This window comes from Carassius gibelio, chromosome B2, assembly GCF_023724105.1.
Source record: "Carassius gibelio isolate Cgi1373 ecotype wild population from Czech Republic chromosome B2, carGib1.2-hapl.c, whole genome shotgun sequence".
NCBI lineage: Eukaryota > Metazoa > Chordata > Actinopteri > Cypriniformes > Cyprinidae > Carassius > Carassius gibelio.
The window spans coordinates 24,056,520-24,080,075 of NC_068397.1; the positions used below are offsets into that span (position 1 = coordinate 24,056,520).

The window sequence follows — 23,556 nt, forward strand, 5'->3', positions numbered from 1 at the left end:
CTGGAAAACCTATTCAATCTGACACTGTGAACACATCTGGTCTGAATGCCTCTCTGCCCTTTTCCAAGAGATCTTTAATAAATTGATCACGTAATTCTTTTTTTTTATCACACTGGCTTGAGGGTGTTTATGTTTGTCTGCAAAAACCTGAGTGATTTGTATGTGAGAAAGAGCATTTCATGAATGACGTGTGTGTTCGTTTTTTACGATTAACCCTGTCATCTTTGCTCAGAGCTGTGACACGTCGACTGTTGGCGCTTCAATGCAGATCTCTATTTAACAAGCAGAACACTGTTATCAAGTCTATGACTCACCTCAGGGTCTGACATATATCTATCTTTACTCATCATGACAGGGCTCCTCCCAACTCACTGCTACACACACACATTTTCAGTCAGTCACCAAAGTTTTTGATTAGGCAACGCGTGAATAAAAGACACAAAATAACATCCGCTGCAATTAAATGTCCAATAATTTGTCACTGTCAAGCATGTTTTTTGTCTTAAACTTTGGTAAGTAGCCTTTTGGAAAACAGCTCCACTGGTGTGTGAAGTGAACAGCTGTAGTCTAACACGAATCCAGGCGGTGCTGGTTATCCTGAGTGATATGTGCTTCCTCTGTTCAAAATCCCTGACCTGGTCTAATGATTACTTACGTCCAGGGTGGTTTGTTTACATCTGTGCTTTTAGTCTCACGTAGCTGACTTTTGACTATAGGCATAATATGGTCCATAGTACAGCTTATTCTGGCCAAGAACGGCACACTTAGGAAGAGACCATCCAAAATGTGTTTGAGGTCAGTATATATATATATATATATATATATATATATATATATATATATATATATATATATATATATATATATATATATATATATATATATATTTTTTTTTTTTTTTTTTTTTTTTTTAAGAAATCAATACTTTAATTTAACAAGGATGTCTTAAGTGACATTTATTAGGTAACCAAAAGTTTTATTTTAAATAACTGTTGTTCCATCATGTTTTATGCAAATACATCATGCAGCACAATTGTTTTTAATGTCGATAATAAGAAATATTTTATAAGGACCAAATCAGCATATTACACTGAACTTTGAATGTGATACTGAAGACTGGAGTAATTTCATGTTGAAAAAAAAAAAAAAATGCAGCCTTGATAAGCATAAGAGACTTCTTTCAAAAAAAAAAAAAAATCTCAACAACCCCAAACTTCTGAATGGTAGTCTAATTTGGAGTGATACAAATGCTTCAGAAACCAGAGGTGCACAAAGTTTATATTCATCAATGGAGTCAGTGTGAATCCAGATAAAGTGAGTGAAGGTTAAATACACTTACGTGTGCATGGCATAGAAGCAGGGTCTGTCTCAGACCTGAAGAAGCCTTTGTCACAGGCACAGGATGTGGATCCCTCCCTAACGGAGTAACTGTGCAGGGGACACTTAGAGCAGCTGTCGTCTGTAGCCAGTGCTCTGTAGTAACCGATCTTACAGGCTGCGAAGAGAAAGAAAGTGAGAGAAAATTGAGACGTTAATGATCACGAAGTATTTAACATATATTGCTACAGTAGCTCATCATTTTGAGATCTTGAAACTCTTAGTCTTTCACCTCCAGCTATCATAACGACACTCAGTGTGTGAATGTTTATGTCAGGCCTGTGAAACACTCAGGCGTGGTGTGAGTGGTGTAGAATTTCTGAATGATAGACAGCAGTGCACGGCTTTATGACATGTTAGGAAGAGAGGAAGTGATACTAGAGGAATGCACTGTCATTAATCCCAACACCCAGGCCAAGCCCTTTCTCAGCATTTGTTCTCTAGCTGTTTTCTTCTTCATTCTCTTTTCAAGTTCGTCCGCTTTCTTTTATTTCTCGTCCATTTTTGTACTCCCTCAAGCTTTATTATTTTCTTCTTTTGTTTGTTTGTCTTTCTGCTTCCTTCTTTTTTTTTTCCTGTTGCTCCTTCTAATATGCCACACACATACAAACACGCAGCATAATTTCCTATTTACGGTGACAGAGACAAAGGAATGCTTTGAGGTCTTTTATTGACTTTTTCTCTACAAAGGCATCAATACCCGCACAAGTACAGATAGCATTTGAACATGAATAAAGCCGCTACTTATGACATTTATCTAAGAGTTTATTGATCTGAAGATAGTTTACAGATGTGTTTCCCTAAAAGGTCTTATCAATATAAACGCTCCATGCGGAATATCACAAATCATAATAATGCTCTTAGCAATAATCATACATGCTCTTAGCAAAACATTATGGAAAAGAAACACAAGGCTTTTATATGACAAATAGGACAAACAAGCTTTCATGTGTCGAGAGGACGGCCTTTAAAGGGCGCTGGGACACTGGGCTTTGTGTGACATTCACTTACATTCAAATGCGAACAAATGTGAAGAATATTTGTCTTTCACTGCCTACAAAAGTTTGGGTTTGGTGAACTATGACCTGCAAGTTCGCAAAGCAAAAGGACGTTAGACCAACAGAAGATTCAAATGTCACAGACTGGCCTCTTGGATGAAAATCAAACATGGGGGAAACATTTTAGTGGTTTTGCATCCATAACAATATGAACAAAAGGAAACTTCAATTTAAAAGACACTCGTTGGGTTGCAGTGTTGTAGAACAAAAGGTACTAATTTGTCAATCATTTGAAATACTGTACAGTGAATTTAGGCATCAAAAATATAGTCCAGTCCAAAATATAGATGCATATTAAACATGCAATACATTCTAACTGTTTGTGATTTTTTCACACAGCATTTTCACTTCAAATGAGAACAGAAAAGTTCCCTGCATTTCACAAATATTAAAGTGTAAAAACTGAAAATTAACCTGTGTTTTACTCAACCCCCAGGTATATATGACTTTCTTCTTTCAGACAAATACAGTCAGAGTTATATTAAAAATTGTCCTAGCTCTTCGAAGCGTTATCATTGCTGTTTTGTTTCTTTTTAACAGTCCAAAACACGTTGAATAAAGCGCACACACCCATAATAAAATGTGTCTCACTCTCTTCCACATTTCTCTTATTTTATCCCTTTGCTGGCCAATTCTTTTAATCTCACATAAGTGTCTGGAACCCTTGGGGCCGCATTAGCACTCGCCCTCAGGAATCACCACCTTCCACTTTCTCCATTTCATCTCTCCCTCCATCACAGTCTGCCCAGGGGCCAATCAGTCGCAATCATCCGCAATAGCACACTTGATCAGAGGAGAGAGTTACCGCACATCTTCTGAGAGGAGATTAACACAGTTTTGTCATCTTCTAAACAAGATCCATAAAACGACAGTAGGGGGTAAGGGATGGAAAGATAGAAAGAGCACAGGAAGAAGAGATGCAGCCCTGGGTCACAACTTCCGCTGGATAGTGTGCTTTGTTGCCATGCGTTGGAGGGGAATGATGGGAATTAGAGCTGGAGGTTTCATCTGATCAGCTTTGGTTCATCTTAACACCAGCTGGAGCACAGAGTTAATTGAAGAGGATTCTTGGGAAGCTTAAAACCAGAGGTGTGTTTGAGAGATCAAGAGACTTTGAGTGCAGGAGTTTCAGTCTTGTTTATAAGCGAATGCACTCGTTGACTTGTAGCACTTTTCTTAAGCACTTAGGATATCTAACACCCTCCACCTGCTCAAGTGTCTGAGTGTTTTCTCAGTCCAATAGCCTTACGGAAGACGACCAGCTGTCCCCTCCTTTCCTAAGTCCTCCATCCTAGGTCCCTCATGAGACCCCTAACAGCTCCTGGTTTCAATTGCACACACAGCTCTCACACCCCCCCACAGATCTGACCTTTCCACTCTCTCTCCATGAAGCCTATGACCACTGGGCTGGACAATAGCAGGACAATCACAGTCTCATTGTCCACTCTGGTGGACGATTGAAGAGATGAGCTTACTGCCTTTGACATAATAGGGTCGTGATTACCAGTCCATGCCCCAATATTCAGGGTCAGTGCTCTCGCCTATACCATCCACCGTGAGGACAATGTCCATCTCAATGATGGCACAATGTTAGACTGAGCTCTGAATGCTTTTTGTGGGCTTTATACCTTAAAACAGTCACCTGTTGTCCTGCATAGAAAGACAAAATGCAGGGTGGAGTTGAGGACAAAAGCAGGTCGGGGCATTGTGTTGGAAAATGAATGAATTATGGAATTCTACAAGGTATGTGTGGCGGTTTATGAGCATTGAAAGATGTTCCAGGCGGGACAAAAGGTCTTCAATTAGATGCATGTAATCTGAGGACGTTTGGTTAGACACGTAAAGAGGTCTGATGATACTTGCGTCAACATCAGTGGTTTCTATTCAGACGGCTGCAAATAAATAAATAGCGGACAGAGGTAAAACTGCAGGAAAAACAAATAGAAATGTGAGGAGAAGTGGAAAGAAAAGAATGAGAGAGTGGGACAGGAAAATGAGAGGGGATGAAGCTTCAGCACTGGGTGGTCTTCAAAGCGTGTGTCCTCTTTTGGAAATTTAAAACTGACTTAACTCTGCCAGGTTATATTTCTCTCCTCACACACACAAGTGAACTGAGACTCTTTTTGTCTATATCTATCTTGGTTTCTGTCCTTTTTTTTATCTCCATCACATCTTTGCTGTTATTAATTCAATTAAGAAAAAAAAAATGGCAAAAACTATTTGTGAACAAAAGTTCCTGACAAAGTTCACTTGGAAATTGGAGGGAATTAGAAATGGAAAAACTAAGCAACTAGGAATTTTTTTTAGGAAATGTGCTTTCATAGCGGTTTAAGCAAAGGTCTTAAATATTTTTTTTTTTGCACATTTTGGTACTTCACATTCTTGGTTTATATTCAGGATTTTTTTAATGCATTATAAATATGTTAAAACCCAGCTAGTGCTGCTCATAAACAATTTAGCAAATTAGAAAATGTGAAATTTATTAGAGTTTGAGCATATTGGACAATTTGGCTGCTTCTTAGAAGAAGAAAAAATAAAGTATCTTTCGCACGCACGCACACACACACACACACATCCACCCACATACACACACTCACTTGCCGTAGGCAGTGAAAGTGAAGTCAAGACCTGTGGGTTTGCGTGAGCTAAAGGCTAACATATTTATGACACTTTTATGATGTTGGCTTATCTCTGAAGCCACTGCTCAGGAGGATCAACAGTGGCTAATCCACCTCACACATGCACACGCACACACACAGACACACACACATACACACATTCACATTATCTCACGAGTTACCAGGTTCTTGTCAGAATATCAGGGACTTTTCATGACATTTATGTAGTTTATAGCCTTTTATGCAGTTCTTTGCTTCCTCTTATCACTTCACAGGCTTATTATTTTACTCTCAACAGACTGTTAAATTCTTGAACATTATTTAGATAATATTCTACAGGATATATTTTTATTTACATATTCTCATTTAAACATATGTGGTGTGTATACACATTTCTTCCACAAAATTCCCTGCTTTTACAAACTCTGCTTTTACTCTTATCTGATGCTATGGCTGAGTGAGCTGGGAAAGAAGTACAGCAAAAAACAGAACGAGAAAAAGAAAGACGATTATCATCTCTGCCCTCTAGCACGAACACACAAATTCCCTCATTGATCGGTTCCCGCCTTCTTCTGCTTATTAATTACATCTGAAGACGGATATACCTTGATCCACTCGCTGCATGCAAACATTCCTCATCTCCGCAGCGTGAGTGTGCGAGATGATGCCGTGATTGATGTGGCTCTAACCCCTGAGAAGCTCGTTTGTCAGCGAGGGGCCAAGCTGCGTCAAAGCTTACTGGCTTTAATCTCCATATATTCGCCTAGGTTTTATTTATCGCTCTTCTGTCTGTCTCTGCGTCGACGTACCCTTCCCTTGCCCTCTCTCGCTCTCTGATCCCCACAAACCTGTCAAAAGTTCCTCAAACTTTTCTAAAGACAGTCCCAAGGTCTTACCGAAGTAAGGTATGGAGGTACAGCTAGAGGCGAACATACACAAAAGACGTGTGTTAACCTTTATGTGCGAGAGCTCCGCTCTGAGGTAAATTATTACGTGGCCATCTGCTATACAGAAGTGAGTGTGTGTGTGTCGCTGTGTTTTATATAGAGAGCTGCGTAAAGCTTTGAAGGAAAGGCAGAAGGGGGCAAAGCAGCATAGACAACAACTCCAGGGTAGGTCTTTCTGAATCACATCAAGATCCCAGCCAGTGGTTCGGATCTGATAGACAGGAACTCCACCTACACAAACACTCACGGCATTTCAGGAAGTTTTTATGAAGGGTTGGCTCAGGCAGGTGATAAGAAAACACTCTTTTCTACGCTCAGTCCTCGGTGGGGATAGGGACAGTACAGCAGCAGGGATGTGGAGGTGAAGTCTTTCTGAAATGCAGCTCATTGTCTTGTCTACTGTCTTTTGAGGGGAATGGGCAGCTGAGAGAGGCAGGGGGCCAAAAGTCTCACATTCCTAACAATTCCTGCATAGCAAACAAGGGGGAGCTGCCTTGCAATGTGTGTGTATGCAAAGGCAAGGTTCATCTGACAGATGCAAATGCAGTCATTACTCATCCTCATGTCACGAAAACATACAGGGTTAGATATCTACAAACGTTATGTAGCAAAATGAGACCACAGACCTCAATTTAAGCAATTAAGCTACTGAGGAATTTTCTTAATCAAAACTATGAATATAAGGAATATAGTGGTACAAACTATTTTGTAAATTGTATGTACATTTTAAATAGCATAGTACAGGAACTTATGTGCTGTGGTATTTGCATGCAGTGTTATCTTTATTAGCTTTAGTAATTTTATGCATTTTTGTCATTTTTATTACTAAATTGAATAAAATGTACTATATTCATTTAGTTGTAATGCAACATTTCTATTCTATATTTATTTAATGTGTTTGCATTCATGTTTTTCATCTACTATTAATATAAAATTTACTTTATTTGAGTTTCAATTCAACAAGCTACAACTACAAATTTTGTATTGTACTCCGACCCTCAAACACAACAAGAACTATGTTTGAACTATTCTACAGTGATGCCATCAGATGGTAATACTACAGTATGGCACATAAAAATATAATATGGTAATGATATGGAATTTACATGTTAATCTGTGGTATTTGGCACTATGTGAGTAGCATAGTACTTAAAAAAAAAAGAGAATAGCATATCAAGATACTGTACTTCCAAAAATATGGTATTACTAAGGTAAAACCTCAAAAACCATGGTAGTATAATTTTATATCCCAGGTCTTCTCTTGACTTATTACATTTTCCTTAAGCTTTATTCAGGTTTCTCTCACTGTCACTTTCTCAGGCTCTTGTTCTTTTTTCATCACTTTCCCTTTTTTCTCTGTTTGTGTCTATTTCCACTACTCACTCATGGTCATAATTGCCTCACTTCAGAGGGCACAGAATCATTGTCCCCTTATTGCAAAGCCAACATTTTTCCCCTCACTGCAAATGCTCTGGCCTGCAATTGCTTTTCTGGCACTCCATAAACTACCCCCTTCAGCCCTGTCTGTCTCTTTCAACACATCTCAGAGGCAGGATTACTCTTACAATCATTAGCAAATAGCAGGCTTGGCAGTGGGCTCTCTCACTGCTATATTAAATTCTGCAGAAGGGGTCGGGGCGGTGCATTCGGCATGAACCCTGTATAAGTGGTGCTCTCTTGAAGAGCTGATGCTGCCGAGAACGGGTCTTGTCCCATCCACTTGTTTTGTTCAGTGGCCAGAATGCAGAGACTGCAAAGGGCTACCCTCAACTGGGTCTCAGCCAGAAGCGGCGGGACATGCTTTGACAGCTCATGGTGAAGACAAAAAGAAATTCGCCAAGACAAACCCCTTAAGACCGCTACATTTTAAAATAGAAACTACGGTTAAAATATGGTGCTCATGTGGAGAACAGGAGTTTGAGTTTTGCTTCTGATCCTATTCCACTCTCCTTCCTGATGACTTCCTGTTTATTTGTATTTTATTGTTTTTCCTCAAATAAAAATCTAAATTTGCTAAGTTCCAGCATCAGTTTTCCAGACAGCACCTATGCAAAATTTAATGAAATGTAGGTCTGTACGGTGCTGGTTGATGCCAGAAAGGGTCGTGGCCTTCGGGTAGAGATATAGCTGGAAAGAAAGATAGAGAATGAGAGGGAAAAGGAGAGATAGAAAAAGGCCCTTATTGATTCTAGGAGCTTTTGACATGCTAATGTTCTCGCTGTCGGCTTCAGTCCCCCACCTCCTCTTAGCCAAGGGCCTTCAAAGGGAGGCTGCCACACAAAGACAGGGAGAATGCACTGTGCTGTCCGTTGAATGGCCGCTCTTGCTCAGCGAGCAATCTGTCCCTTAAAAAAACTACTAAGAACAGCTCATGACATGGAGAACATTGCAGTGGAGAAACAGGCAGACTCTTTAAATCTCAAACGGAATGGATAAAATCTAACTGTTTGATTACATGCATCAATTCAGAGCCAAAGACAGCAGTAACAACTTACAGTGAAAATAAGCAACATTAAGACTATATATTTTTTTTTCCTCTCAAGTGAGTCAAAATTCTACACAGCGCAAGAATTCCTCAGATATACTGAATGCACATGCAAAGGGTTATGGGTTGTGGTTACTGTGAGTGTGCGGCCACAAGCTCGTGCCTCGGAGCAGAGGTGTGTGTGGACGAGGTGGTGAGCGAGCAGAAAATGTTTCTGGGTTCTCGGATTAATGTCCAGGAGAGGATATTAAAGGGTAAATGTGTCAACGCCACTGCAACGATGAGTGAATTACACTTCGCAACAGTCTCTTTTTTCAAGTTACTGCTTTGTTTTCAGTCACATGTGTTGATTTATGAAGGTTGGGGAGTTCAAATATAAATGAGAGAAATGCATGTGTGGTTAGATTGGGAAAGTCTATGTGTACACACACATAAATGCACTGGGAGTCTGTTGAGAGTAACATACTCAGCTTATTTAAGTAAGCCACATGTGTTAGAGGAGGCCAATAACATTGTAATCCTGTTAAAGGTCATTCACACGCCAGAAGGAGTGTGTGCGTGCTAATTATAAAATGCATGAGTTTGGTTCCTTCCTAGCTGATCGGATTAAACATTGTGTTGTATTAACTTGTAAAGAAATCGTCTCCTGTAGTGGGTGTTTTATGTTGTATGTTGTGTAAATGGAAGGTCACTTTATCTGCATGAAAAAAAAAAACTTCTCTGATTTAAGTCTTTTTTATAGTGAACACTTGGAAAAATGCAGTTTTCATCTTGTATCACCTGCTCTGAACATGACAGAACATTGGTATTATTACTGTGCAATATGACATACTGACAGTACGATTCCTGTCTTGAGGTCCTTTGCCAATCTTACCTAATGCTTTCCTGTCAGCTGTCTACTGTCCTTTCCCAATAAAGGCACGAAACAACCATAAACATAACTTAAAAAAAGAAATGAATTGAACTAAAAAATTACTTTGTGCATTAGCATTATTTTGCTACAAAACAAAGGAAATTGCCATGCAATTCAACGTGACAGCAGCTCAGCATTTCGTCAGGCAAACCTGTTAGTTGTTGAAAACGTCAATGAAAATGTTCAGCTGAAAATGCTGCAATGTTTCGAAAACCGCTGAGCTACTGTCAAGCTAAAAATGTAGCTAAGATTTTCTCCTCAAGGACATTGAATTACTGTGATAGCGAGAAAAACTTCTAAGCAACAACATGTAGCTACATTTCAGTGCTTCTATATAAGGCTTCTATCCTATGTTTCGAAATTCCTTGGTGAGATTTACATCTACAGACCTGTTTCAGCAAAGGCTCTTCATCTTCCCCTCCTGCTTTCCTGTGTCTTTCTCTCAGTGCTAACAAAGACATAAAGTCAAAACTAATTGCGTTCAGTAACAAACTGAGTGGCTTTTTCCACAGCAGCTGGTCTGAGAGAGACCAATCCACTCTAACGAAAACCCCAGGAATGGAATAAACCCTCAAGTCTAATGGCAAGCATTAGATTCAGCCATGCTTCAACCCCTCCAAATAATTACAAGTATTAATGTGCATTGTGAAGTCGGCGCTCTGACCCCTCCGGGCTAATCACTAGTGTTGCCTTGCATTGTGGAAACAGGTCTGCCGACCCCCGAAATAATCCCATTACTAAGTCTGTCCTTTCTCCAGCTCCCGTTCTCGTAGACACGCTCTCAGCTAATTGACATCTGTTAACTGACGTCCTATCTAGAAGTGCCGAGAGAGAGTTTTGCGAAGAGCACTTCAGTCAGGAATCCCTGAGTATGCTGCCGAGTATGCATGTTTGTGCAATGGAGAGTTCAAAAAGTGCTTTTGTGCAAATCTATGAATAGCATTTCTTTCATTCACGTTTGCATATTTACCTAAGTGAGAAAACACTTAGTCACTTCGGTTCTTGTCATTCACAGTGCAGAGAAAATGGTTTGTCATTTAGTTTGAGTTTCTTGCAAGAAGATTAATTTGTGACATCAATCATCATGAATCAAACCATTCATATTGGGCCTTCATAAACACTTCATTAGTAGAAAAGAACAACTGCATTCATGTGCTCCATCTGGTGCATTTGTACAGAGAAAATTTTGGCAGCGTCCTAATCAAACCTGAAGACAAAGAAGCACAGCAGCCACACTAGCTGTAAAGTTAACCGTGCCCCTCTTGCATAAAACAGGTCAGCAGCTTCAACAACTCTTTTAGAAGAAAATGATGGCTTGGGCCTTCCTTCCTCCGACACAGGCTCAGGTCGACCTATGACCCTTTCTGGGTGGAAGCCAACTTAAAGGCTTCATGTATGGAGTGGGAAAAGAAAGGACCAGGCACTAACTGATGGGGAGGATTGCATAAAGTAGCTGGGTTGGGTGCTCATGTCCACCGTTGATGGACATCTTGTCAAATGAACACAAACCCTTTGGCATGAAGCATGTGTGGAGAGCAGCATCTAAATGGATGCTGGGTTAATCAGGGAGAATGGGAGGACAGACTCTCAAGCAGTGAGTCAATAAGGCTCATCCACTCGAAAAGATATTTACCCTGCCATGCAGACGCTGAGACAGAGCTGTCCATACCTCTGTACCGGTGATGCTAAAGGATATCTATGCTCAGCTCAGCTCTTCTGATCTAATGGATCCAGACCACCGGTAATGAATGTGTGCCAGACGGCGTAATTAAAATATAATTAAACACCAGAGAGATGAGACTAGCGCTATCAGAATTTCTCAAAAGGGAATGGGGGCTATTTCACATTAGCAAAAAAATGCTTAGCGTGTAGTTTCAACAGACTTTTTTTTTTTGGAAATGCTGTTAATTTATCAAGAACACTGGATAGTTTCTACTTAATCTGGGTATTTCAGACATTTTGCCTTAGAAAAAAGATAGTATCATACTACGGTACTTTCATGAATACAATGGCTTTATACAGTCACTATTTGAACAAAGTGGGGACAGCCAAATTCCTGGAAAAGATAGACAACAGCATAGGCACAAACAGTTTGGCTAGTTCACATTAGTGTGTAGTTTCAACAGCCTGTGAATTTATCATTGATAATACATTATCAATATTCAGTGAAAATATCCAGAAATGTTACATTAGAAAAATGTACAATTATGGTATCAGAATACAATGGTATTTTGGTGTATAGTACAGTTCTGGATGACTGGTGTATTCAAACACCACTTAAACACAAAGAAAAAAAATAGAAAAAAACATCTGGTCACTCTAATATACGAGGTACTTTGAAGCGAATGGTAATACCACAATTTCCCTCATAATCTCTACATTTGTCACCTCATCTCAGTCCTAAAATAGCATTAGCATGGGTGCAAAGAGTTTGGCTAATCTGCATTAGCAGTCACAACAGTTTCAGCGGAGAAATGCTATGCATTAACCGTTATTTTAAAATACTAAATTTAAGCTTAAAATATAAGAAAACAAAAATGACTATGGTGTTACAAAAGGTGCAGATATTGCATCAGAAGGTTATACTGTGGTACTTAAATAACATTTGAATGAACACTTAAAAGGGCATTTGTCACCTCATATATGAAACTAAACTTTATTAGCATGTATGCTAACAGTCTGTTAAGAGGGGGGCAGTCACCTCCATCTCTCACCCTTCCCACCAGTTCTGTCCTTCAGGCCATTTTCCACCCCTGGTGCATCCATCACAACATGACAACTGAAGGGCTGCGAGCTGTCAGGGGAGCTTCCGTATGGGAGCACCGGATGATGATAGACAGGAAGAGGTCAAGGAGAACAACACACACATGAGCAAGCAATTGCACACATACAGACAGCAAGAGAGCGACGCAGACAGACCAGAGTGTCTGAACTCTGCATGCAAAATGCAAACGTCAGACTCGGCTGATTCAAAAGATTTGGATTTAACCACACAAATCATATTATCCAAATGATTTCAAACATATACAGCACACTGCTATGATCACAGAGCGAGGAGGATGGACCCAACCTTTGCTCCATCTTGCTGAAAGGACGAGCCGCCCATTGTCTTTGAGAGACAAGATTCCTGGCTTTGCATTTCACGGACAAACATGCAAATTACGTATTTGTTTGATATCAAAGGGCACCTCTCTCCATCTCTCTCCTTCTCCCTTTCCCGGGACAGCTGACAGTCCATTCAGCGGACGATGGAGGGGCTTATAGGGGAGAACTGAGTAGGATCATGACAGGAATCAACATATGTGCTTGCCATCAAAAGCAAAAAGGAAGCGATGAATATTCATAGGTAGGAGCATTTTGGCAGGCGGCGACTATTGTTTAACAAAGAAAAGAGCAAAAACGACACAGCTGAGGATGATGAGTCTCATACACCTGCTCATAATTATGACAGCAATGAGATACACATGCAAGCTTTTCTAATTAGGCACACAAACAACCGCATACAGGTGCTAAGGTGCAAAGTTTACACAGGAAAAAAGCTGTATCTCAACAATAACACAAGAACCAGATCAATACCTCTCCTCAAGTACACCAATTTGCTTAATGTGTGATTAAAGCTAAAATGTACTTTTGCTCGGCAAAGTCAATACAAAAGGCATTCTCTTGAGAGTCTATCTCGGTGTACATACATAAATAATGCCGTGTCAAGCATCATTTTCCTTCCAGTTACACAAGCCGCTGTCTGTTCTGATTCAAAGAGCAGTGTTTCATATTATCGCACCTTCCCATCATGCTCTAGTTTTCAAACCCTTTATCCTTTCTAATTACTTAAATATGCATTAGCTGTTTTACATTAGCACCCATTAAAAAATTATGTGGCAGCACAGTGGTTGAATGATGTATCAGATGGTAATTTGATATACATTATCGCACCCGTATTGCATTGTACATCAAAAACACCATAGTATCACTTACCAGAAAGTATCATGGTAGACCCATAATTGATTAGACATGGTATTACCATGTTTTGTTTGGACATTTACCACTTTTACCACTTCCTACTGTGGTGCGGTGACTTTGACATATACCATGGTGCAGAAATTAATTTACTATATTACTTTCGATGATACTGCTATGGTACATGTGTAAAATACCATGTAAATATTACTAAAGTACCAAAAATTACCATGGTGCTATCATGTTTTTTGGACATTTTGACAAGTAGTACCAGTGTACTAATATTTTAGATACTAGATACTATCGTGAGGATAATACTGTTTTGCTAGGGTGTATTAGTCAAAAAAGCTAAAAACCCACTACAGTTGGTTGGATTTTTCTCCATGTTTTCGTGCTTTTTCACTACACTGCGTCTACAGTGTAGTGAAACGCTGAGAGTGGGCTGTCATTCTCCATTACAGCCTAGCACCTCAGCGGGCTTTTACACGTCTCCAGCTCGCCGGACGCCCACTAACAAGTGGAGATTTCCTCTCTGTCCTCACCTCCTACTCAACACAGCAGATGAGCAGTGAGAAAACAACAAACTCTTATGAAGAAGAAAAGACACCGAATCCTCTGGCCAAGTCTCTGCTCCATTCACCAACCGAACGGCGGCTGTTTTGTGGCCTTCTCTTGCACTTCTGTTCTTGGACCTGTCTGTCTAGGCTGCAGCTGTCAAAATTTTGACGTCTTAATAAATCTCGGCCATGACCCTCGTCTCTCAGGGAGGAGAGGAGGATAAAGCCAGGGGTCACCCCTGACCCTGTCTAGTGTTCCTCCCCTCTCGCCCCATCCCCGATCACGACATCCCAACAATTGGGGATAGGCTCCCATTGAGGCCTTCTGGGGTATGGGGACTTGTATCCCTTATCTTCAATGGGCTTTTTCACAAGGTCCTCGGGCCCCATTGTGAAAGTTCTTGCCCTCTCCTACATCCTCACATTGAAGGTGAACCTCTGCATCCCTCCCCTGGCTTTGGCTGCACACACAGACTTATTAAACTGACAGTGACTTGCATCTGCATGCTGGGAGAGAAAGTCACCTTTTGAACCCGCTTCAATGAGGAAACAACTGCCTGTTGCCTTTCTGAAGACAGCATGTGATGGCTTAATCAGCCATTGATGACAGGCTCAAGCTTCAACAAGAGAGATATAAAAAAGATGGTCTAAGGCTATATAAAAAAGGAGCATTGAATGTTTACTGAAATCTGGAATTTGGCTAAGAAATACTTTATAAACTGTGATTTGTTTGTATTGGCCCTTTTTCAAACTGATGTCGAAAAATATATATATTTTTTCCTGGTCAGTATTTTTAGCAATGCCTTTTTAGTATTTGCTATATATTTTTTTAATTAAATTCTAAATTATATATACAAGGTATTAAAACATACATGCAAGATCAACAAATGTAAAATTGGCCTGAAAGAGCAAAGAGTGATGGTTTTGTTCAACTAACCTGGAAACTCTTGACCAGAAGACTATCTTTATATTTCAGTCCTGTGCAGACCCAGAAATTAAACAAATTATCCTCTACATACCAGCTTTTGGGACTTAAGTTTTTTTTTTTTTTTTTAATTGATGTGTGAGATGGGAAATGAAACCTGAAAACTTTTGCTGATGCCAAACAACAGAAATATTAAAAAACGCCCTCTTTCCAAATATTTCAGAGTAATGAAATCATCACTGCAAGCCCTGAAGTGATTTAAGTAAAACGTTCCACCAAATGTCTGTGTGGAAACGCCGTTCTGCTCTCAGTAAATTACAGCCTCTTTCCTTCATTTCAACATATCTGAACGGCAAAAGAGAGCAGAGGGAGAGAAAAGGAAAGCTAAGGAGCGAGTGGGGAACCCAGCCGCTGCCAGCGAGCTCCGCTAATAAAAGAGTGGCCAAGAAAAACGGCTAGACCTCTGAGAATGGCTTTTCCCAGTGTACCCCCTTCAACCACCCACACAAGCACATCCACTGAGAGAGATCGCCCGCGGTGAATGCCGACTGCCCCCCTTGAGCCCACAGGAGCCCTAAATTACAGCCCGTATTTGTCATGCAATTAGCCCGCTGAGATAGCGCTCATAAATAAAGGCCGTTAGACTGGCCAGTCGGCCGTTTATCAACCTGCTCAAGCGATGACCCTCTTCTGGACCAGACAGAAAAGAAAGAGAGGGCGTGCTCAAACTGTCTACATGCCCTCTGGCTCTTCCTTCTTGCCTGCACTGACCTCAGCATTACCCCAAACAGTATATCACTGCTTTTTCCATGCCGTATAGCCTGACTATGGACACTGGGAATCAAAGCCGGCATTGAGAAAGAAAAACGTCCCTCTTGTGACAGAAGCAATCTATCTGATCCTCTCCTTTTCTTCTTTTATCTGTCCAGCTTTTTCAGTGTTTTGCCAATCACGTCTTTTTCCTTTAATGTGAACTGAAAACCGTAGCACATGCTCTTGAGAGATAGCAATGGAGAACAAGAGCGAAAAGGGTACGAGAGCCTTGGCCCATGATCTAATTAAGCGGATTCTGCTCATAAGCCACACGGCTGTTGCTCCAACAAAATAATTAGTGCCAACATTTCTCATGCACAAATCCACAGGGAGGTGTTTTGATATCAAACAGGGCGATTCATAATCATAACCAGACCTCTCGAATAGCAACACTGGCTTAATCCACAGTGATCCTCCGAATACCCAGCTGTCTACATCTGAGTAAACTCTCACATCCCTGAGGGGGAAGAAGTTCATCCGGGTCAGCTTCTCTTATAATGATCTCATCTTAAATTATAGAATGTAGCACTGATAGGTGATCAGGGTATTTTTTACCTTCCATGTGGGAGGTGTGTAAATCTCGACTGGTGAAATGCTCTGTTGGAAAAAAAATGGAGCGAGGGAGTTATCGGAGCTCTTACCTTGGCATGTTCCTCCGTGTTCCTCAAAGCCAGGGTTACACAAACAGTTTCCAATAGGCACCAGCCATTCTCCATCTGCTCCACAGTACATTTTAGGGACCTCACGTTCCTCCGAATTGTCCACACAGGATCCGCGTACCTCCACTAGCGATGAGGTGTCCGCCCCGGTGGTGGTGTCTGGAAACTGGGCCAGGTTGCGTACGGTGAGTGGGCATTTCTTATAGAAGATCCGTACGGATACTAGAGCGATGCAGGCTCCCACATCCTGGAACGCCAGGTAAAAGCCCTTCCGTGTCAAAATTCCCACATCCCGCACTTCTGTGTTCAGCTTCATGATGCGGTCTCCTATGTCCACCTGCGTGAAGCTCTCGTCGGCCGCGATGGTGTCGATTTTGGTGAACTGGTTCTCTCGAATGTACCGCTCTTTGTCATTGTTGGACTCGTAGTAGTAGAGGTTAAAGGTCTCCTTGCAGGTTCCCATGACTCCTGGCAAGCTGTTGCAGTCACGCAGAGTGAATTTGATCTCGATGTAGACGCGCTGAGCTCCGCCACGGGGGATCCAGTCTGTTCGGAGCCAGTTGTTCTGGCTGGGTTCCATTACGTTGCATACCTGGTACGTTCTGATTGGCGTATTCTTCTCATCCATGATGCTCACTTCTTCCCACTGTGAGAGAGATGGAGAGAAAGACAGAAGAGGTAAGTGGGCTTATAGAAATTCTACTGGGGAGACTTTTGTCACAGCAGGTGCACACAATTCCAGTCCCGGTGCTGGAGATGTTCCACAGACAAACAGCTGCAATGATGCAATGATTTCATTGATTATGATATGATAATGAGAATTTAATCACACATCTGCCAGATTCTGTGCACTTATTTGCATTTCCTGCTCCAAAAATTAAAGACTGTTCACCCAAAAATTTGGATTTGTCTGTAAGTCTGTAATGTGTTCAATAAAAGCCTCATGACCGTCTTTCTTCTGCTGAACACAAAACAAAATATTGTAAATAATACTAAAGTTGCATTTATCTTTTTGTGTTTCACAGAAGAAGAAAAGTCAAGGTTTAGAAAACATGAGGGTGGGTAAATGATGATTGAATTTTCATTTTTGGGTGAACAATCCCATTTGGACCCGTAGTTTTAATAGTCAATCTTTACACTGCTTTGCAAACAAACTATTTAGCCATTAAATATTGTTTTCGGCATAATATGATTCTTCAAAGCACTATTAACAGGATTTCTGTACATCAGAATAGTTAGTAATATTTAAGCATTCTAAAATTTTTCAAAATCAGCTGTTTTGAGAAGTAGCAGGCAACGTGTAAATGGTCCCTGTGAGTGGGGGTAATATTTTAGTTTCAAAACCTTGAAACTAAGGTCAAAATATGGTTTTCACTAATAATGAACAATTACAAACACCTTTGAACATAAACCAAACAAATGCAATGCCCAGCAACATTTACAAGAAAGCGCTGACTTTCTGGTCACCATTAATCCCATATTAGGCCATTGTAAAACTTTGGGGCCTAGAGTTTGATGTTTCCTGCTGGTGAGAGTTTCAAATGAGACGTTCGCAATGAAGGAGAGTTTTGAAAAGGCCTATCACGATCTATGACGATGTCTTTTCTTCTCGCTTTTTTACTCTTTGTAAGTCGTAAGTGTAGAAATCACAGCTGTCACACCAATAAAGCTGTACTTTCGGCCCATTTGTGTGAGGGAGGGGGCTCTGTCAGGACCCTGTCAATCAAAGGTGTCGTTGAGATAAAGCAGCAGAGGGTGGGGGGACCACATTTCCTCAAATGCCAAGTTCACCATTAAACCTGAAACCAACCAAAGTGGAACGGACGCAACAAGGAAGTCTAATCGCCCGATCAGACAGTACACGTTTTTTTTTTTTCACGTTTCTGTTGGCAACGAGTGTTTTGAGAGCTTTTTATGCATCCTGGGCGTATTAGCTACCTGCTATGCCTCCCGTTTTTGGAGGAGTGCTCTAAGTGCCTGAAGTTGAAAAAAAGCTATTCTGTGCGGAAAAGTGCCCAACGTCATTTGCGTTTTTTTGTTAGTTTTTTTTTTCATTGTTCATTGTTTTCAAAGTTAACTGTCGCTTAGAAGGGCCAAAAACTGCAGTGATGGAGGAGAAACTTTTGGTGTCTCTCACGGGTTACACAGAGCTATATGTTTTAAGGTTTCTGCTAATATGACAGTTTACTTTACAGCAAAAACCAAAGATTTTAGAGCGCTCATGCTATAATCCTTCAATAAGACTGACAGGACAGCTGATTTAGTGGCTGCCTAGCAACATAAAATATACAGCACGTTGTTCTTTTCTTTTCTTTTTTTAATTCACCAAAAAAAGGCAGTGTCTTGCATGCTCAGACCTAAAAAACTTGTTCTGTGTGATTGGGGCCTAATTGTGGTATAATCAGTCAAATTGCTGATAAATAACTTCACACATGCTCAAGCAGATCGATTTAGATATTCCAAAAGAAAAATTTGAACAAAAAATAAAAAATAAAAATAAAAATGTTTAATGTTGTATATTGATGTATGCTATTTTTGACAAATACTTTAAGAATTGTTGATTAGAACATCCATTTCACCTACTATATAATATAATTAATCACAATAGCACTAACAATAATACTGACTGAATACAAGGTGCTTAAGCTAATTACAAATTTAATTGCTATAACTGCATAATAATTACAATTAAGTATGAATATTAGTGTCAAGTTTGGCCAAAAAGTTAAATAAACATTTTTATATAAATTGCATAATGAGTGATTAACATGAGGAAATAGCACTGTCCTTTCCAAAGGAAAAGAAAAATATATTTTCATCTTAAAAAAAATAGATATATACACACACACACACACACACACACACATCTTAACACTTAAATTCTTAAATATCAGCACATAGCCTTAATACTGTACATAGCCATCTGTGACAAGTTTCTTTGTCGTATATACAAAAAACAGTACACCAAGCACTAGAAAATGCTAAAATTTTAAGATGCCAACCCATAAATGATGTACAGAAAGTAACATTATAATTACGAAGCATAACATTTCTAAATGAATTACCCTGAGCACAAGCACTTAAACTCAAGTCGTTTCTCAGTCTGTATGAAACATCAAATTATAAGAACAAAGCCATTTCATCTGTCGGGATTTTATAATTATGGATGTTTGTATAGGTTTCATTAGTCTTCTGTGCTTCATCTATGCACTAATGCAGAAAATACTGATTGCATACAGTGTGATGCCTCTTAAGCCATTTTCCATAATTTTTTTAGTGGGGTCTTGGCACAACATGAGGCCTTAGTTAGATCCTGTACTTTCTTATTTGTGAAACAAAAAATCTGCTGTGCTCAAAAAGGGTTCTTTTATTTCTCGAGTCTGCTTTTTCATGCGCAAATATGATTTCAATGACAATAAACACCTTCAAGTGTTGCTGATTTATCCACACAAATATAAAAGTAAAAGCAACATTGTCTGTTCTCTGTAGACTCACCCCTCCTTCCGTCGGACTCGCAACCCATTTCAATTCTCCTTGCACAGTTCTCGAGTCCAGCAGCGTCACTGCAGAAAGACAAAATGTCATGAGACTCTTAAGATGGATCATCAACCTCCTTATGACTAGATCAAACTACCTCTTAAGCCACAACTTGTTTCTGTTTATTCGCTTTTGTTCCAAACCGTACAAAGTTATTGCACTCTGCATTACCTCAATACACACCGATTTATGCTCATAAGTCTCTTTTTTTTTGGATTTGGTAAAATAACACATATGATCATTTGCCCAAAATATGTATTTTATAATTTTTGATTGGAGCATGATAACGTAGGCTATTGTTTTAATCAATATTCCAAGTTGGCTATTGTCTAAGCAAAATTAAGACCTTTGAGAAAGGAAAATAATCAGTGCAATGAACATGCAAAGAATACATAAAAGGCTTGTGTTCACTTTTTTTTTTAAAGGTTTCAGAATTTAAAATGAGCAGACGGCAGACGCAATTAATGCAAATTTGACTATATATAGCCTATCGCATATACATATAAATGCACACACACACACACACACACACACACGCACACACACACACACACACGTATATGTATATATATATATATATATATATATATATATATATATATACATACATACATATACACACACGCACATATTTAAATTTGCGTTTGTGTTATATTTAATACCACAACTAAGCCCTAGTTTAATTATAAGTGTGCAGTCTAATGCGACATTTACGAGAATTTGACTGAGACTCTAAGTCTATATTATACTGTATCTAGTGAGCGTCACTGAATTTCGTAATTTTCGCTTGTAAAAAACACTCCAAGGAAATACTAAATCGCTAACTACTTACATTTCCCTTTCTGGTCACCCATGCACATTTAATGAAATATGATTGAATAAATAAACGTGTGAGAAAAAAAGAAAAGAAAATGATTCCAATAAAATTAGAAATCAGTTGAACCAGAGTGTTTACTCCCAATAGAGTCCGAGTTTAAACTTCGTTTGATGGAAAAATGCCTCAGTCTTCCGTTAGATCTGCGGATTCGGGAACCACAGACACTTGGAGATCCCCAAAGGGACTTTCGGGGAAACATTTTATAATTCCTTTTCGCTGACGGGAAAAAGCCTCATAATAATAATAATAATAATAATAATAAAATAAAAAAATAAAAAAATAATAAAACAGACGGCAGTCATACACTGTGTCACTCAGTACCGTCCAATGTCGTAACCCAAACAATAATAAAAAAATAACTCTTGGAGAGATGTTCCTTTGGTTTGGTAAATCCTTACCTTCATTAGGAGGGTAGACCCGTGCGGTTAATGCGAAAGTAGGTATCCAGATTATTAGAGCAAAAGTCGCCGTGAACACAAGCGTAGCCATTGGTGTCATTTCGTGTGCGTCTCCTTCGCTCCGCGCACGGACCGAAGTTGCGTCTGTCCCGGTGGAATTAGCTTTTCAGAATGATGCACAGAGCTCAGTTGAACACCGCCAAGGGGCGGATCTTTACTGCCTGACGCGCTTGTCACAGCCAGACACCAAAAGTCAACAGTCTGTCCATTCAGGTAAATAGCCAACCCATTTTTCAGGTATATGGTAAATGAAGAATTGTATAAGTATAAAAAAAGTATTTCTTCTTTGAGTCTTTTGCGTATCATAAAAACGGTGTGTGCCGTATGTTGTAAGGTAAAGCAGAGTGCGCGTGTGAAAAGCGCGATAAAAGGAGAAAGAGAGATCGGCTGTTTAATTGCTACTTTTACATACAGAACATGGTCCATAATATATTTGAAACACCGTGAACATATGTATTATAACAGTATACGTCATACATAAGTCTGTATGGAGCGAGCAAGTCATTAAAATTAAGCTAAACAGCCAAATAGTGGGAAGAGTAAGTGCGCCGTCTAGTGTTTGCAATTTAGCCCATCTCTTATCCACACCACTCAATCAATCACAAGCTAAGTTTCTAAACTTGCTAGGTCGTGTATAAATACTATCACAGCTAACAGACCATTTATTCAGGGGTAACGGAGTACTCCAGTGATTATTATTCAAACATAACAATCATAAAATATAAGAGAATGGGAAACCACGTTTGCATCCTGGTTTAAACTGCAGTGCTTTAGTGCTACAGTAGAGATAAAAGTCCGACTCATTTGTGAAAATCGTTTCTTTTATACAATTCCTTTTGAAGTGGTAAAAAAAATAAAATAATAATAAGTGGCACATTACATAAGTTCAAAACATTGCCGTATATTTTGTCTTGACTTAGCTTATAAGCTTTATTATTATTATTATTAGTTCAGTCTATCATTTCCTAACGATTGAGTTAATTGTTCAAACCCGTTTTCCGAACAGGATCACTTTAAATGACGGATTCAGTTCTATGTGTTGCTGCAAAAACTAAAAGTTATTAAATGTTAGGGTGAGACCATTTGTGCTTTTATCAACTGGACGCCTACACTTCGTGACCTCTCCTGCCCCTGTCAGTCAATCGTTTCACGACGCCCACAGCCAGAGTTGAGCACCAAATGCGTCTTTCCATCGTTGAATTTCATCAATAGCAGCAGATGCATCGATTTCGCTTCACGCTTTGCACTGACTTAGTGCATGCGCCCACCTGATGAGCCAATCCACATCCTGTAACGGGCTCACTGTGTGCTGACAACTTTGACAACTGTGTGTTTGCATATGGATGGGCTGCAAGGGAGAGTAACTTGACTGGAGTTATTGGGTACCGCCCTCCAGGCTGATGGATCTGAAAGAGACAAGGCAGCTGTTTATACCTGAATTAACAGTTGTAGCAACACTTAATTGTTGTGTCTCTAAAGATAAATGTGCATGGACTGTTAATTCATAAGAAACTTTGTTTGTTTGAGATCTGTTTAACTCCCAGAAGAAGGCACGCGTTGGAGTTTTTTTAGAAGGTTAATGTGACCAAGCCATAATAATAAAGGCTTTTTTTTTTTTTTTACTTTTGTAATTTAGAGTGCCTTGGAGTTCTTTTTCATTTTTGATTTTTGGCATCTAGTTTCCCATCCAAAGAGCACCTCTATTTTAACCAATTTTGGAGTCCAGGAAGCGCTCCTTTACCATTCCTTTTTTCAATAAATGTTCATGGTTAGAATAAATCTAGATATTTTGTTTTGCTTAAATAACAAACAACTATTGCATGATATAACTACAGTGACATAAAATTAAAGAAACGACAGGCACTTTGGCGTCACATGACTTTCTGAAAGCATTAAAGACAAATTATATATTTTTCTCATTATACCTATCAGATCAGTTTGATAATTGTAATATAGAGTAGCGTTAACCCCAAAATCTCAATTTATGCTATATTTACAATCCACTTTACCATTCTGGTGTAGTTTTTTATTTAATTTATACATTCAATTTATTAATTACATATATTCTTTATAAACAGAAATGCTCAACTTGTACTCCTCTGCGATGCAGGTCCATGACTTCACGTAATGCGAAACTACATTAAAAAGTCTGCATAGGCGGACACATATTAATTTTTTATTTTTACTTATTCATTACATGTTCGACTTGTAAACACCGAGTGGGTGCTTCCACCTATGTCACATGTGATCTTTTCAACGTGGTTGCATATTACATTAAGTTGTGGACGCACATCACAAAGCAGTGCAAGGTGAGCATTTCTGTTTATAAAGCATATACATTTATTATTATGTTTTTAGATAATGACCTAATGTTT

At 39.5% G+C, this 23,556-nt stretch overlaps 1 protein-coding gene across 4 annotated transcripts in view; it reads right to left on the reverse strand.

The window, feature by feature from the left end:
• The window catches only part of LOC127951487 (ephrin type-A receptor 4), a 37,394-nt gene extending 16,084 nt beyond the window's left edge, over positions 1 to 21,310 (reverse strand). For 3 of the 4 annotated variants that reach the window (XM_052549374.1, XM_052549372.1, XM_052549373.1), the window contains exons 1-4: positions 21,122 to 21,309; positions 19,805 to 19,872; positions 16,292 to 16,955; positions 1,340 to 1,495 (exon numbers count right to left, since the gene is read on the reverse strand). In XM_052549374.1, the coding sequence (XP_052405334.1) occupies positions 1,340 to 1,495; positions 16,292 to 16,955; positions 19,805 to 19,872; positions 21,122 to 21,221 (988 nt within the window). In that variant the 5' untranslated portion in view covers positions 21,222 to 21,309. Of the gene's footprint in view, positions 1 to 1,339; positions 1,496 to 16,291; positions 16,956 to 19,804; positions 19,873 to 21,121 lie in introns of all 4 variants that reach the window. The other variant, XM_052549371.1, reaches the window with a different exon arrangement.
• Positions 21,311 to 23,556: the final 2,246 nt, after the last annotated feature.